Source organism: Podospora pseudocomata (assembly GCF_035222375.1).
Source record: "Podospora pseudocomata strain CBS 415.72m chromosome 1 map unlocalized CBS415.72m_1, whole genome shotgun sequence".
In the NCBI taxonomy this organism is placed as follows: domain Eukaryota; kingdom Fungi; phylum Ascomycota; class Sordariomycetes; order Sordariales; family Podosporaceae; genus Podospora; species Podospora pseudocomata.
The window spans coordinates 6,023,947-6,040,397 of NW_026946363.1; the positions used below are offsets into that span (position 1 = coordinate 6,023,947).

Genomic DNA, 16,451 nt, shown 5'->3' on the forward strand with positions numbered 1-16,451 from the left:
TCTGATCTTGTGAACATAACTGGTCCTCAGCTCCTCAACGAAGCGCTGTCAAGAGCTGCGGTGGAACGTGGTGGCAGGTTAGGGCGAGGCGAGAATCGAAGACAAGATATTGACCGTCAACCGCTGAATAGGTAGCTGTGAGTGCGAAGTTCGCCGCCCCGGGCCGCCAATGACACAGAATATAACAGTCCAACTCCACCACATTCTTGAGCCTTTCGATGTCACGCTACCCGGTGGACAGGCCTGGAAAAGAGGATGATTCCCTGGTACTTTCTGTCATTTTTGTGGACTAGACGAAGAAGTGATCCCAACGGAGGCAAACGAAGGACCCGGATCCTAGCCATCAGCCAGTCTTCGACCTCAACCAAGGAGGAGAAGGGTCCCACGGAAGCCTCAACATGCAGGTGAAAATCTCACCTTGTCTCGTGACCTCGGTCTGATGTGCAGGCATCGATGCTAAGCCCAAGATCGTCCGCATCTACACCCGGCTCGACGTTTTGTACGTGTGGGGGAGAGGGGGCCGTCCATGCAGCAGCAACATAACGCAGGGTTAGCCTCCTGTACGGCCTTGAGTCGTTGGCTCGGCCTTGCCCCTGGATGACACCGCCTGCTTGTTTGCTTTGCTCCCGGGGGGTAAGCTGTGGTTTTCTAGCTGCTTGATCATGTCTCTTATTGCTTACTCACGCACAAACAAAATCGACCGGTATAACGCTCGTCGAATCAGCAGGGCCGGTCTTACCAAATTGTAATACTTGAGATCCGCACTAACAGGTTTGCTCAACATATCTGGGGACTTGCGCAGGCGGACCTGTCAAAAGGCCCCAGGCTCTTTCCCCGCAAAATTGATGATGCTTTTTGCTGTATCACGGGGTACATCCTACGCATATCTTGGGGTACACTAGATGGGCAGTCGGTAACCTTTTGAAGCATGCAGACACATACAGGACTTGTGGTAAACTTGGTAAAAAGACGGAAGGCTGTTTTCGATTAACAGCGATTTTCAACATCCGAGGGGAATACCCCGAGAAATACACCGCATTCTCGTGGCTTCCGAGCCGGTGAGAAACGATGATCGGTAGAGGCTGAAAAGGGGGTGCTGAAGTGTTACACACTGGACCGTCCAGCACGTCTCGATTCCCACTCTTAAATTTTTTTGGAACTCTCTGGCCATATGTCTTTAGAATCTTTTGCCTTGTTCAAGTCCAGCAGCCTTTGACGACGTCCAAGTCCAAAACCCAACAAGCAGGGTACTCACATACTCTCGGGTATCACCGGCCCTCCTCTTGCCTTTCCGCACCACCCCTCCCATCCTTCCAACTCCTATCTGCCGCCTCGACCGAACCCCCAGGCATCACATCTCATATTTTGAGCATCATGATTTCAAAAGTCACATCGGAGAATCTACAACCCCAACGGTCTCAACAAACTCGGCCACTTTTCCACCAGCTTTTAAAAAAAGAGTCTAGCCAGTTCCAGCTTCAACGTCTCATCCCAGACCTCACAGATTTGATAGTTTCAAAGTGAAGCCCCTATTACCACTCTCGATGGTTCTAGTCGACAAGTAGCCCCCTCTCCAAAGTGTTGGAAAATGCCACGGGCAATAAATATACTCAGTCAACCTAGCAGTCAATTCCAAAAAGAAAGCCAAACCAACAACCCCCCCTTTCCCAAGACCTTCCCCAAGGTTCATCAGACATCATCTCCCGGTGCTTGCAAGAGTGCAAAATGCCAAGAAAACACTTCAGGACAAACCTCCCCAATGAACAGCGTAACCAGAACCCCCCAGCCTCCATAATATTCCCCCCCTCAAACGACCACCCCCATCACAAGCACCAATGACCAGGAATCACAAACTTGCGGTAGGCAGACAAACTTGCATGCAAGAAGACGGATCCGGACTCGCTGCAACAGAGCGGGGGTGTTGCAGCTCTCTCTCCACCAAGGTCCCCTACCCTACCTTCATCTTGCTAAACTCGCGTTTCGGTTTCCTGTATTGCTCCTAGGAAAGAAAAAAACAAAAGAAAAAAAATCGTTCGATGTGGCTTGCTGGATGCAGGGGAAACAAGATGTGATGCCTCACCGCCATGTCACCACAAGGACACCCACAAGGACACCCACAAGGACACCCACACACAGAAAGATCTGGCCAAGGAAGATGATCCTCCCGCGGGGCAACCCACAGAACATCCACGGGGGTGGGAATGGGGGTCGACACCACCATTGTCTCGTCATCAAAGATAGGGACATGTGGCAATCACATACACAGTCACTCACTGGCAGCAGCAAAAATATCTCAGCGGGAGAGCAGTGCAGTTATTGGGGGCCGAATCCTGGCCCGGGTGTGGTATCTAGTTAAGCCAGGAGGCTCAATGTGCTGTCATGAGCCTAACCTAAAGTGACATCCGCTAACGCCATCCTTTTTGATCCCAATTCCTGCTGCCCGTTTTCCCGTTGATTCATCAAGCACCAAACCCACTTCTCAGTGAATTTAGTTGCCAAGGGCGCGCTTGCGGTCACGCTCCTCAGCAATGGTGAGCTTGACACCCTTGCCCTTGGGCAGGGAGATCCAGGGCTTGTCCTGGCCAATGACGAAAACGTTGGTCTCACGGGTGGCGAACGAGTTGTCAATAGCATCCTTGAGGTGGACAATGTTGAAACCACCATCGTGACGTTCGCGGTGGGTGATGACACCAACACGACCCATGTTGCGACCGCCGGTAACCATGGCGATGGCACCAGTGTCGAACTTGATAAAGTCCTCGATCTTGCCAGTCTCAAGGTTGATCTTGACGGTGTCGTTGACCTTGATCAAGGGGTCGGGGTAGCGGATGCTGTTGAATATCGTCAGCTAAACTGGGGCAGAAATTCAACGTACCAACCGTATAGATCCAGTGCTTGTGTTGGGCCAATCGTGGGGCAGAGTTTCCCCCTCTTCATCGCCACATCATAGTGGAAAGTCTCGAGAGAGAAATTGCCCGCACGATGTCAACCAAAGCTTGGTCCAACGGCTGATAGATGTCAGAAGAACTCACGTTCTCGCATCATGCGTAACCAAGAATGGGACACCACCACGGCCAAGCTGAACACGCTTGACCTTGCCGAGCTTGTACTTGGACTCCTCGTCACCGATGCGGTGGACGGTGAAGCGACCCTTGGTGTCGTAGACGAGACGGAAGTTCTCGCCAGTCTTCTCGATGCTGATGACGTCCATGAAGCCGGCGGGGTAGGTCATGTCGGTGCGGACCTTGCCGTCAACCTTGACCAGGCGCTGCATGAGGATGGCGCGGGTCTCGCGGAAGTTGAGCGCATACTTGAGTCTGTTGCGGACGAAGACAATCAAGGGCATGCAGTCGCGGAGCTTGTGAGGACCAGCGGATGGGCGAGGGGCATAGACACCGGACAGCTTGTCCAGGAGCCAGTGGCTGGGGGCGCTAAGGCGCTTCTGGTGCTTCTTTCTGTTGCCAAAGAGTCAGCATCGCGAGATTTCACGACTGATTGAGTGCAGTCATCGGCGGAGCGTTGACAATCATGAACCGCCAATTTCCAAGAACCCGACATCTTTCGACATTGTTTTCTTCGTAACTGGCGATTCGAATCTCAACGAAGGCTGGGGGTCAGGTAGACTTACGGTCCTCTACCCATTTTGGCGGCTGTTGTCGATGTGCTGGTCGAAGGAAAACGGAATCACAGATCGCGAAGTGGGAAGAAGCACCAAATCAATGAAAAATAATTTGTGGCTCGGAAACCCTAGCGAATTTGGTGGGGACAGGAAGCGGTGGAGTTTGGCAGAAAGGCTGGTCTGTGCTCGACGTTCACCTCAGCCCGAAAAGTGGGACCCGCTGTGGCAGCTCTTGCCTGTGCTCTGCCACAGACAGATTGGGGGGTTAGGGTTTTCCGCTGACCATCATTATCACCACCAGAGATGTCGGCAAAGAATCAGCACTAAGAACAGCGAGCAGCCCTCGATTTATGTTGCAGACCGAGGCACCCTGAATGTACTCAAAATTCAATTTCTTTTCCACTCACTACTCCCAGGCTTGATCCCATCAGCAACGACAAGCTCAAGCAAGCAGACAGCTAGCAAAGACTGAATCAAGCCATGGGGATAGTGTAGCTACAAAATGCTAGAACAAACGTAGACAAAAAACGAGCCCTAGCCAACCTTTGACCAAAAAGGAAGAACAAATCGAGGTGATGCTTTCCGTTCTGTCCAAAGGCTGCCCAAAGATTGCTCTCTTCTTCTAAACCTGTAAGTTGTAGTAGTAAGCTGTGATGATATGTTTTTGTTATCTGCCCACAGCAGGATGGTGCTGCCATAAAGGGAACCATTGCGTATCCCCAGGATAGATAGATGGTGATATCAAACATCAAACAAGCGAGAAACAGACAGAGGCACGTAGCCAAAACAAAACAAAACAAAAAAAAAAAAAAAAAAAACAAGCAAAAAAACAAACAAAAAAAAAAACAAACAAACCAAACAAAAAAAAGAAAAAAAACAACAAAACACAAAAGTAAACAGAAACTTTCAGGTGTCTGGTAACGACAGGTATGTATATCACAATCTATTTCAAGCACAGCAATCCCTCCAAACACCGGACGAAAGACTCCGAAAATGAAAAAAACGTGCTACACACGTGGTGAGAGTTCTGGTCCCACGGCTAACAACCAACCTCGTACCCAGCTCATCTGTTCTGTGGTATGCGAGGATCCGCTGCTGGCGAGGCACTGCTAGACGTGCCATCAGGCCTCATCTGGTCGCCGACCGCCTGGGGGTCGTCCAGTAGCAGCCGCCCAATATTGATTCCCGATCCTCCGGTCTCGTTATTCATATCAAAAACACCAGTGAGACCGGGCAAAGAGTCCGTGGACTCGTAGTAGCTCGAGGCTGTTGTCCATCGCGCCATCTCTTCCTTAGACCCAGATCGGTTCAGCTGTGGCTCTAACGGATTTGTACTGGCAGAAGCTAGCGACTTCTCGATGGTTGTGTTGACTGATGGCTCCAGCAAGTTGTTCCTGCGGCTGGCATCTGCAATCTGGAGAGTGCCCTTTTCGATCTGGTTGTAGACATCTGGATACTTGTTTCTGACTCTGTCACGGAGATCGGTAGGCTGTCGACTGGAGAAGTTGTACTTTGGATCCCGCTGGATCTTGGTCCACGATGGCCCATATTGTTCGAGACCGTGAAGAATCTGCCTGTCATCCTCATCGGTGAACGGCCGTCGTTCCCGACGGTGTGATTTCTTGAAAGGGCCGCAAATTCCAAGCTCGACCAGGTCCTCCATTTTTTTCCTGTGAGCCCTGCTCTTCCTTACTTTGGGTGGCGGGTCCGAGTCTGGCTGTGCTGACGATAATTGCTGATCTGGTTCGGCAGCCACGACGCCTGGTCGTTCGCCACTCAAGATATCGTCGAGGTGCAGGCCATTCTTGGGTCTCGAGATGTCACTTGGCAAATTTGGCTCAGACGTCGGGGTCGGGGCATTCCCATTCTTGGAGCGCTTTTTGACCAGCTGCCCTCGCAACTCATCAGGGCAGCATGTTCTGAATCGGTCTTTGAGATCTCCCGCGGACCGGCCGTTGAATTTGAACCCCGGATCCTCCAAGATATTTGTCCACTTCCCGACGCCGTGCTTGCTCACGCCAAGCAGAAGATTATTTGTCTCTTCATCCGTCCACTTTTTCCTCGGTTTTGTCGCCCGCCTCTTCGCCCTCAGTTCAATACTCTTGTCTAGTTCCGAGGGAGTTTGCGGCTGCGGCTGCGATATCGGTTGGGGTAGCGGTTGAGCGCGGTGTTGCTGAAGGTGTAAAGGAAGAGATCTTTCTTCAACGCTGCCGAAGAGGCCCATGTTTGACGGTTCGCCATGATGATAAGGGTTCGAAGTGATCGGTGGGAAGACAGCAGCATTTGGTGGGGGCTGATGGAGGCCGGCAATGATGGGAGGCACTACGCCCCGTTGAACAAGCTGGGCTGATTTCTGCTTTTTCAGGGGCTGGGGTAGTTGGACAAAGTCGTCCTTGGTTGTAAGTGCGCGATGCCTCTTCTTGTTAGAGCCATCATCCTGAGCCTCTTGAACATCGTCGACGATCCTGCGCAGTGAAAAGGGGGAAGGGGCAGCCGGCTCCGGTTCGCCAAGAAGGAGATGAAGGGGGCGGGCCAATGCCGTCAGTTGATTTGGATTGTCGAGAGAGGAAGGGTCTTCGGTCAACGAGCCGATCCCTGGCAGTTGCGTGTTGCTGTTACTGACGGTCGAAATCGGCGGTATCTGGTTTGGACCATTTCGATCGCCTCGCTGGCTGACATCTGATTCGAGCGGGGGCAACGCGAGTGATTGCGACTGTTCGACCGAGCCATCCAGGGGAAGGCTTTGGATCGGAGGAAGATCGGGGGTTTGTGAGTTGTTGAGGAGGTGTATTAACCTTGGCTCGATCGTGGCCATCGTGAAGTAATGACCCCGTGGAAGAGGGCATTGGGAAGTTCGAAAGAAGGCAAGGCGAACCCAGGGAATTCCAGAGAGAGATGATCGAGAGGATATGTCGCGAGCGAGGTAGGATGACGCGGACGGCGAGATGGACAGGACGAGGGTTCGTACGTGTGTGTAAAACCACGGCAGGACTGTGAGCGAGTGGGAATCCGCATCCGTGGGAATCTAGATTGTAGCTGGAGGTGTTGTCGCAGCGTGTGCAGCAGCTGTGCAGGAAAAAGAAAGACAAGCTGGAAACCTCGCTGGCGGCGCCTAGCCCCCTAGGTTTTGGACGTGATGGAAATCGGGTTGCGATCTAGACCACGCGCGAGGATGAGACATTCCTGCAGCTCTGGTTAGCTTTCGGTTGTGGGTACCTCAGCACTGCTCAGCTCGGCGCGCGGCCTTGCTTGGCACCCAGCCCGCCAGAGTGGGTTGGAGGGAAGCCTTCTAGCACGTAGCACTAAAGTAGTGCCCGGCGCCTTCAACGACAACGGGGTCTGCCACTTTCTGCCTTTGCCTGGCCGCGGAATATAGAATTCCAGAACACGTGGAGTTGGGTGTCACAGCACGCATGGAAGCCCATCAGATAGCATGGAAGCTCCAGTCGAAAGCTGAAAAGATATGCCAGAGGCCCAATATTTCCATCACGGGAACGCGGGGGAGGGCAGCCTGCCGATGTGGGTGGCTGAGGTACCACCTTAGCAGTCAACATCTACCATCTGCCAGAGAGCCGATCACCAACCGCCACACCAGCCGTGTCCATCTCCGTCGATATCTCTTGGCCTCTTATTCCCCAGACAGGCATTTTGTCAAAAGTTCCCGCATTCCTGACCGACAGTTCATTCAGCTAGGGGGGCAGCAGGCAAACTTTCTTTTGGACGGCTTACCACTCCCCCGGGTTCCCAAACGAGTAAATGAAACCGGCCGACAACCCCCATCTCCAATAGCACCCCCCTATTTTTCTTGCTCTTTTGATGTGACAAATCACTGGACCGCCAACATCCAATCGAGTGGCCTCTCAGCTTTGCATTCCCAATCCCCCACTCATTCTTTCGGGGGGGGGGCACTTTGCGGACAAGAAAGCCAAGGCCTGCTAACAGTGCAGCCGCCACTGTTTATGCCTCGTATGCCCTAGTCATGAAAACATCAGATCAGTCATCGGATCAGATTCCTACTAACCCCATGACCACCCGAAAACCTCCATCGAAGCCTTCAAAGCCTCAGTCTTCTTTCCACTGTTAGCCACCTCGATCAACTCTTCCAAATCACAACATATGCCTCGCTTTGTAATCCATCTTCGATCCCCCAGGAAATCGGGAGAAAACAATCCCCAAAACCCAGGACCCCCCAAGCCACACACCCATCAACCGAGCCGATATCCGTCGGTGTACACGCTGACACACCCGCAGTGAAATAACGCCACCACCATCAGTCGTCCAACCCAACCACGTGTGCCGTGTCCCATTTTCTAGGAACAAAAAGAAAAGAGAGGGAAAATAAAACCTTTCAAAAAGTGTTGCACAACAGTCGGCCATCAGCAGCCAGTGTGGGGATCATGACCATGTCATTGGCTGGAAGATGCCGTCGAATGTCTTTCAAGTTTTCTGTTCACCGAGAGAAGAGTGGAGCACGACATGAACACCTTTTTATGTGATGCAGCATGTACGGCATGAGAGGGAGGGCAGGTCATGTTATGATGATGGGGGTTGTAGATGGGAATATGCCTGGTTCGCGAACCTCATCATTCTTCCAGAGGCCTAGAAAGTGATACCACCTAGGTATCCCTTGCTTCGTTCTTTTGGCTGGGTGACAAACTTGGATCTTGGAGAGGGAATCAATCAATTCTGGTATACAATCAGCCTTCGTGGAAGGTTCTGAGCAAATGTAGACCTTCCGATGCATTGACACAACCAAACCGGCAAAGTTAACAACCACAGCAAAAAAAGGTGTTGAACAACCTCAATCTAATCAACTCATATTATCCTACCCCTTGAACATCCGCAGCCACTCACCCCAAAGCCTACATAAATACAACGTGGAGTGAACGAAAAAAACATTATATTCATGCAAGCTACCGTTCAACAAAAGAAACCCCCCTCATTTCAACCCTTAAAAAGCCAAGACAAGGGCAGCAGCAATAACACCTCCCAGAACAACCCCATTCCTCCCCGCCCCAGCAGTCACGGGCTGCTGCGTAGCTGAAGCAATAGGCTTGACATACCCACTGCTGTAAGGGAATCCACCCGAGGGCGTAGGCTTGACAACAACTCCCTCGTCACCACCGGCAGGCTTGGAAGTAGCAGTGACATCAGGCTTGGGCACAGTGATGATGGTAGTCAACTGCTGGACGAAGGTCGTGGTGGAGGTCGTCGTCTCCTCCTCAGCAGGGACATCAGTAATAACCTTGATTGCTGGCTTGGAGCTAGTCTCCACGCCTGGAACAGCGGGGAGAGGAGTGGAAGTGGCCTCCGCCTCGGAGATAGGGCAGACAGTTGTTCCGATTGGGACGACGACAGTGGTGGTGCTACCCGCCGGGCAGTTCGTCACGGTGGGAGCACACGAGGTGAGGGTGAGGGTCTTGGTGGAGTAGATGGTTGAGGTGGTGTAACCCGCGGGCAGGGAGGAGGAAGAGGTGATGACGGGAGCGTCGGTCGTGGTGACGGGGCAGACGGTGGTGCCGATGGCGATGGTCTTGGTCACGACGCGGCCGGGGCAGGAGGTGACAGAGGGCTCGCACGAGGTCACGGTGAAGGTGGTGGTGGAGTAGATGGTGGAGGTGGTGAAGCTCTCCGAGGGTGTGATGACGGGGCCGTCAGTGGTGGTCTCGCTGGCGGGAAGAGTCTCTGTCTCGCTAGCAATAACAGACCCGGTCTCGCTAGCGGTAGCGCTCTCGATGCTAGACTCTGTCTCGCTGGCAATAACAGAGCCGGTTTCGCTGGCTGTAACGGTCTCAATCGCAGACTCAGTCTCGCTGGCGGTAGCGGTCTCAGTGACGGCCTCAGTCTCGCTGGCGGTAGCGGTCTCGATGACAGATTCGGTCTCGCTGGCGGTAGCGGTCTCGGTGACGGCCTCAGTCTCGCTGGCGGTAGCGGTCTCAGTCACACTGACAACAGCAGACTCAGTTTCGCTGGCGGTGGCGGTCTCGGTGACGGCCTCAGTCTCGCTGGCGGTGGCGGTCTCAGTCCCACTGACAACAGCAGACTCGGTCTCGCTAGCGGTGGCAGTGGCAGTCTCGGTGGTCTCATCATCCTCGCAGTAGCTTTCAGTCTCAGTGGCAGTCTCGCTAACAGTAGTAACCTCAGTCTCGCTAGCGGTCAGAGTAGCACTGGCGGTGATGGTCTCGGCTTCGCTGGCAGTAGCAGACTCGGTAGCAGACCCGGTCGCAGTGACGGTCTCTGTTCCACTCGCAGTCTCGGTGGCAGTGGCAGTCTCGCTGGTGGTGGTCTCGTCATCCTCGCAATAGCTCTCAGTCTCGCTGGCAGTCTCGGTGGCAGTGGCAGACTCGGTGAGAGTAGGGCTGGTGGTAATGGTCTCAGTCTCGGTGACAGTGGCGGACTCGGTGACAGACTCGGTGGCGGACTCAGTGACAGACTCGGTGGCAGACTCAGCGGTGCTGGACTCGGTAGAGATGGTGCTTGTGGTGGTCGGCATGATATCGGTCACGGTCACACTCTCAGTCTCAGTACTGGTAAAATCCTCAGTGTAGGTGATGCCAGTAGGCTCAGAGGTTTCAACGGTTGAGGTGGTGATGTCAGGCTCGTTGGCAGTGATGGTCTCAGTCTCGGTGACGGTCTCGCTGGCAGTGGCAGACTCAGTGGCAGACTCGGTAGAGATGGTGCTGGACTCGGTAGAGATGGTGCTGGACTCGGTAGAGATGGTGCTGGACTCGGTAGAGATGGTGCTGGACTCGGTAGAGGTGGCGCTGGTCTCGGTAGAGGAGACGGTAGTAGTGCTGGTCTCGGTGGAGGAGACGGTAGTGCTGACAGTGGTGCTGCTCACAGTGGTGGAAGAAGTGGTGCTCAAGATGGTGGAGCTGGAGCTGGAGCTGGCAGGCTTGGGGATACCACGCTTGATGCAAAGTTTCTGCCCAAGTCCGAGGATGTTGCAGTTGAGACCAGGATTGAAGGCATTGAGATCGCTGAGATCAATACCGGCACGGGCAGCAATCTGATAACAGTAGTCACCAGACTTGATACTATACTCACGCACGCAAGCGGTCGGTGTGGGAGCCGGGGGCGTGACGGTGTGGGTGTAGCCACCCAAAAGGCTTCGAGCATACTGGTAGTAGTTCAATCCAGCTGGGCTGGAGCCTGAAACGATGTTGCTCGCGCCATAGGTGGCATCATAGATCATGACACCACCAAATGCAGCCCTGCCCTTGAACTTGTTGATGACAGTTCGGAGGTTGGTGGGCGTGAGGTAGCCACTCGCCTCACCGTTTTGAACAGCATTGGTACTTCCAGGCAATCCAATGAAAATCTTTGCACCACTGCTGGCGGTCGATTGGAGATGCGAGGCCCAAGTGTCAAAGTTGTTGTTGGTGACGCCATGGCATCCTGGGTTGTTGTAAAACTGGACGAACAAAAGGTCAAACTTGCTGTTCTTGATGATGTGCTTCATCTTGTAATACGGATCGTTCAGAGGGCATTCGGGAGCGGCGGTAATCAGGAACTGGCGGTTGTTTGGGTTGAGTTGTGGTGTCGCCATGAACTGGCGCAGACTGCTAATCATGGCGATATAGCCCTTTGACTGGTTTGCGTCTTCATGAAACTGTTAGCCAATCACGGTGTTATCATGGGCAGTCGAGGTTAAGCTTACCGTAGCTCTTCTCGATATCGAAGTCAAACCCATCAAAGACGAAGTTCTCCTCACCCGCTTCGGCATTGAGGTAGTAATCATCAAACGGTCTTGGGACGATGGAGCCGGCGATGCGAGGACCGAAGGCTTGCCACACGAACAAGGCAAAGCGACGTCCTTCGGCTTCGTTGCTGAGGTCGTAGTTGGCGGTCGTCTTCCACTCTCCACCAATGGAGAGAAGGACCTTCTTGCCCTTCTTTTGACAGTATCTGATGTCGGCAGCGATCTTTCCGCAGTCGGACTGGACGTTGGTGTTGGCACCGTTGTACTTGTAGTACACTCCATCACAGTGGCTTCCAAAGTTGGTACCCGGCCAGTTGGCTCCCGAGGGGTCCTGGGAGGGGGACTTGTTGAGGAAACCAACGGTAACATAGTCGAATCCAGAAGCATCACAGAAGGTGGAAAGCCTTGAGCCGGCGGTCTGACCCCAGTAGACATTGACTTCGGGAGCAGCAAAAGCGGGAGCCGCGGCCAGGGCGGCAACGACGAGAGTCTTGGTGAACATTATGGAGGTTGACGGAATATTAATAACACGGGGTATGTGTGTAAACAAAAAGAGCGTCTGGTCAACGATGACCGTAGTAGTAATGAGTGGATGGTGCTGCGATAGCACAACGAAAGGACGCAAACAAGATGTTTGCACGGCTGAAAGAGCACGCCGCCGTCGAGAGTTGACTTGGAGAGGACCAAGAGACGTGAAGGGCGAGAACTTTCGCCCAAAGTGGGCGGCGCGCCCTTTTTGATGCCTCCTGCTTCCCAACTCGGCATGGCTCCAGGATCGTGGGATTCCTTCTGCATCAACCTTCCGTCACCCAACGCTCGGTTCAGATCTGGCGCTCTCAGCCAGTTGTCGGGGTCGGCCTCCGCGTGTGAGGACGGGTCCAAGGAATAGTGTGTGGGTGGGAAATGAGCACATGCATGGCAACCCTACCCCGATCCCAGGCGCGCGCTGTCAGAGATACACCGTGGACGTCCGCCCTCGGTGCGGTGATACAATACTGGAGAGCCATAATTATGCCCTCAGAGCCTGGTCACCATCGTTGACGGATGAGAAGAGCAGGATGATCCTGTGTCAACATTATCAGCTTCCGGTCGTCCAACATACTCTGTCCCTCTTGAACTCTCCAGATGATCATCTCCATACCTGTTGCCCCCAAGATGCGGGCATATCGTGTACCTGCTTTTCACTGGCAGGTTCTTACTTGTTCGATTCAATAATGTGCCCCAAAACAGCAGGAGCCCCTGCCAAGAAGATGTTGGGTTCTGCATATGTGCGGGGACAGCAGCCGTGACCCCGGTTTGAACGCAACACCATGCCAAAAGCAGATGGAATTCCTTGGGTGTGCTGCTGCGAGGGCCTTGTGCTCCTTACCGGGCTGACTCGACGTGTTAGCGCCGGTCTGGAAAAACCCTCGTTGGTCACTGAGCAAAAGACTATTTGGGGGTAATATGAGGGAGGGGACTGAAGGATGCCGAAATTCCTGCCTTCTCAGAAACCCACGCTGCGGTGCCTGACGATCAAGAGACTCCTGGTATTTTCCACCATTCGATCTTTGATACCTGTCTCTGACTCTTCTGGTGGTTTTTGGGGTTCCTTAGTAAGTGAGGCTCTGCGCTGATCGCCGCGGCCAGCCTGGGAGCCTCGCGCGTGGAGTCCACCATTGAAGAACCGAGAGAGCTTGACCATCTTGGCGAGCACAGACCGGATCCTTTTCTAACCTCATATCAACTCGACCATACCATGATACCGTCAAAAATAAAAATAAACCTCCAATCTGGGGCATCGACATCTCAGGATCACGGTTCAAAACCCCGATGATGGGTGAGGGAAGATGGCATTTTCATGTCAGGTGCCCAGCCATCAAACGTTGGTGGCTTCTCCAGCTGCAGCCCGTATTTTTGTGGAACCCCTCAGAGACGGATAGGGCGTCCGGTGCAGCCGCCGAATCCTGCAGCCACCTCTCATCACCACCGGGCTACCCGTCCCGAAAGTGTGAATGCCCCTGCATTCCTTCTGCCCCCCATCATCATGCCATCTCGGCCCTGGCGCAAGACTTCACGTTGCACAGATTTGATAATAAAACCGCAATTAAGGCTGTCATTGAAAGCGCCGTAAACCCGCCAAGCGAGCCTGCTGGAAGGATGTGCTGAAAATAGCCTCTTTTTCTTCCGGGTAAACCGGTAGCGAAGCGTGCTGAAATCTCCGGACTCTGACCGCGATGCTGTTTTGATACCACCTTTTGACAGCTGGCCAATGGCCACTTGTGCGCAGTCCCCCAGTAAAAGACACAAGTCCCCGACATTTTAAAGCACCTGACAAAACGGACGAACCGGAGATGTCTCTTCAAGGCCGAGACCGCAAAAGTTCTCGACCCTGGAGTATGCCTCGGTCCCTCGCTGCCTAAGGTGGAGCAGCGATAAGGGGTGCTGGAACAATGGGAATGTGACAGAGCTTTCGGTGTACAAACGTCATGTTTCCTGGTGCTGTTGAGCTGGTAGCAATGATAGACATGAGGAGCTCGATCTTACAGAGTAAGTCAAGACGGGCACGATTTGCCTTTATCGGGACGTTGTCCTCCCAAATAATAAATATGTTCCTAGGACACATGCTGGCAGTCACCCTAAATCCTCAACTCGTTTAGTCCAAATCTATGATGATAAGAAAAACGAGGGAAAAGCCAGCACCGGGTGCCCCGATGCCAGAACGCAGAATGCCCAATGTAAAAGACTCGAATAAAACTGAGTAAGGTAGTCCCAATTTCATAGTGTTGGCTTGCAGAATTTCGTCTGTGGCCCTGTTCTCTAGATGACAAGCGAAGCTATCACAGCCGCCTGAAGCGTTGTCAGTTAGGTGGCCGCGTAATGCTTTCTTTGACGGAAAGACGTCCATGCCTAGCGGGAAGAGACTCTCTCTCTCTAGAAGATCGGCACCACGATATCGAACAGCAGCCAGATCCTCTTACTCCTGTTGTTATATGTATAGACCTTGGAGCACCTTCCTCAAGACCTGAAGCCTGAGCCATGCTTGGACCACCAGGAGGCTATCCTCTGGGATCGACTCACCTCACCCGCCCCCCTCCCCCACCTGCCCTTAATAAGAGTAAGCTCGACAGCTCCTTCCAACAAAATTCTGTACAGTCACCACAGTGTTTGGTCAGGTGTTCTGGTGCCTTGCTCTGTAAACACCACCACTCAGGTTCAAAACACTGCAGGTTCAACCCCTGTAGAGGGCGCTCTCTGCAGTAATCGCCGATTTCCTGGTTGCTTGATGTTCTCTTCCATGTTGGACAACTTGGAATACAGTGGCTATAGCTCCAGCTATCTGTTCGACTTCGTCCCAACCAACTTCCGCATTGCCGTCATGAAAGGCCTTTGCCAGTCAGGTGCTTTAGGCTTGCCTTTAACATCGCACAGACGGAAAGACGATACAATTAAGTTCATTGTTCTGGTGCCCTTCTGGTTCCAGACATGCCTTTGTTGAACTTCAAGGAAAGCATCGTTGAGCAAACCCATCTCTAGGTATCTATATGTTGGATACCTAGTCGATGAACTTGCCGAAGACTGCTCCGTTTTCTCAATACAGTATCTGTTTAGTTGCATATCAACCAAATGAAAAAATATTGTTCGGGATTTAGTTCTTGATAGACGCCTTGCGTTGCCTGTATGTACTTGGCTAATCAAGTTTTGAAGACCCAATACTTTGTGATCTGTTTACCTTGTCACCCTTCGCGATAAATCTCCGTAAAATCTCCGTAAAATCCCCATACGATGATGGGCATTGGTTGAGAGACATACTCTTCAGAATTTGGCAGTTTGGATGAGATTCGCGGTAGCCAATCACTAAGGTGACACGCAAATCCTATGCCTACAAGACACCTCGAAACGGGACTTCGAGATTGCAAATATAGAATGTTTTGTCGCATGGTTGTCTTGCTGCAGATGCAAGCTATCGGGATGTTCACCTGACACCCTAAAATTGATTTATGTTCTGACTTCGAGTCGAGGTCTTATTCACGCCGTATTTACCTCAACGGCAGCTTGGGTGTGATGCTTCAACACCAACTCAACTTTGACTTAGAATAGACGTTCCGATGTGACCTGTATTATGGGCGACTATCAAGTAGTTGTAGCAGTCTCGGAGTTTTATATTGGTTCCCCGAGAAGTCGAAATGCTTTGGACTACAGAGGACAGCAAGAGAACACCCTGTGCTGTAGGTAACAAGTTCTTATGTGTATCCCAGCTCTGGCACTTGGATATAGTTCTCTATCGCCTCTTGAGGAAAGTCGCTGCTGGTTGAGTGCATTTTCTTAAATCCCTCGAACCTTCTGGGCATTTGTCTGGAGAGAAGCTCATATATGTCTCGCCTATCCTGTGTCGTGCGAGCCATCTCACATGGTCACGGGCAGAGAGATAGGTTACATCGTCCAACGCAAGAACAGCTCAGCACAAACAGACGTCACTGGCCCAGGGCCCAGCAGATGGCAGAACGTGTCCATGTCGACATACGATCAGTGATGTGACATTGTCTCTCACCCCAAACAATCTCGTGAGACTCAAACCCAAGGTCGGAGAAACTTTTCGAGATAAGAAATTGCAGAAAACGCCGCTTGCGCCATAGGGCTCCATTCTGGGGTTCGATATTGCAGAGGTGCTGTCGAGTGACGGACGTGAACTGGTTTTCGTCCAAACTGCCAAGAGGGGTAGATGGGATGACGGCAGACCGTGGCATCCGAGACCAGGAAAGCCCTGGTACCACGACGACCCTGAAAACAACGACCAGCAAGCACCAAAACACCACGGTCGATCCCAGCTCGCCATTCCAAGGCGTGAGGTGATCGTCATAGGAAAACAGCAAACGCAGCTTCATGCGGCCAAGGTCTGTAGGGTCGAGTCCCCGATCTTGATTCCCCCGCATAAACGACAGCACCGGTGGTCAGTCGTCAAACTAGCCACTAGCTAGCGAACTGGACAGTTATTTTTGGTGGATCAGATGGGATGCCCGGCATTGGGCGGGGAATCTCTAACGGCGCTCGCTCGGCAGTTTCTTGTTCTTTGAAATTCTCTTGCAGATGGCAAACAAGCGCTAGTAAAACGGCGAGAAGTCTTTTCTTTTGCCCCTTTAGATAGTCTCA

The 16,451-nt window shown here is 52.6% G+C and overlaps 4 protein-coding genes across 4 annotated transcripts; all 4 read right to left on the reverse strand.

Annotated features, from left to right (window-relative positions):
* Window positions 1–226: 226 nt before the first annotated feature.
* QC762_119920 (uncharacterized protein) lies at window positions 227–784 on the reverse strand (the record flags this gene model as incomplete). Its single annotated transcript, XM_062886427.1, has 3 exons — window positions 227–263; window positions 418–652; window positions 685–784. The coding sequence occupies 3 exons, from the start codon at window positions 782–784 to the stop codon at window positions 227–229; spliced, it is 372 nt and encodes a 123-aa protein (XP_062749512.1).
* Window positions 785–2,345: 1,561 nt separating this feature from the next.
* On the reverse strand, window positions 2,346–3,642 carry RPS4 (40S ribosomal protein S4; the record flags this gene model as incomplete). Its single annotated transcript, XM_062886428.1, has 3 exons — window positions 2,346–2,831; window positions 3,033–3,455; window positions 3,629–3,642. The coding sequence occupies 3 exons, from the start codon at window positions 3,640–3,642 to the stop codon at window positions 2,489–2,491; spliced, it is 780 nt and encodes a 259-aa protein (XP_062749513.1). The 3' UTR covers window positions 2,346–2,488.
* A 1,040-nt stretch (window positions 3,643–4,682) lies between these two features.
* On the reverse strand, window positions 4,683–6,434 carry QC762_119940 (uncharacterized protein; the record flags this gene model as incomplete). Its single annotated transcript, XM_062886429.1, has 1 exon — window positions 4,683–6,434. The coding sequence occupies one exon, from the start codon at window positions 6,432–6,434 to the stop codon at window positions 4,683–4,685; it is 1,752 nt and encodes a 583-aa protein (XP_062749514.1).
* A 2,136-nt stretch (window positions 6,435–8,570) lies between these two features.
* On the reverse strand, window positions 8,571–13,143 carry CHT2_1 (Chitinase 2; the record flags this gene model as incomplete). Its single annotated transcript, XM_062883069.1, has 5 exons — window positions 12,463–13,143; window positions 11,280–12,385; window positions 10,054–11,221; window positions 9,589–10,017; window positions 8,571–9,540 (listed from the first exon to the last, which is right to left on the reverse strand). The coding sequence occupies exons 2-5, from the start codon at window positions 11,821–11,823 to the stop codon at window positions 8,571–8,573; spliced, it is 3,111 nt and encodes a 1,036-aa protein (XP_062749515.1). The 5' UTR covers window positions 11,824–12,385; window positions 12,463–13,143.
* Between the last annotated feature and the right edge of the window lie 3,308 nt (window positions 13,144–16,451).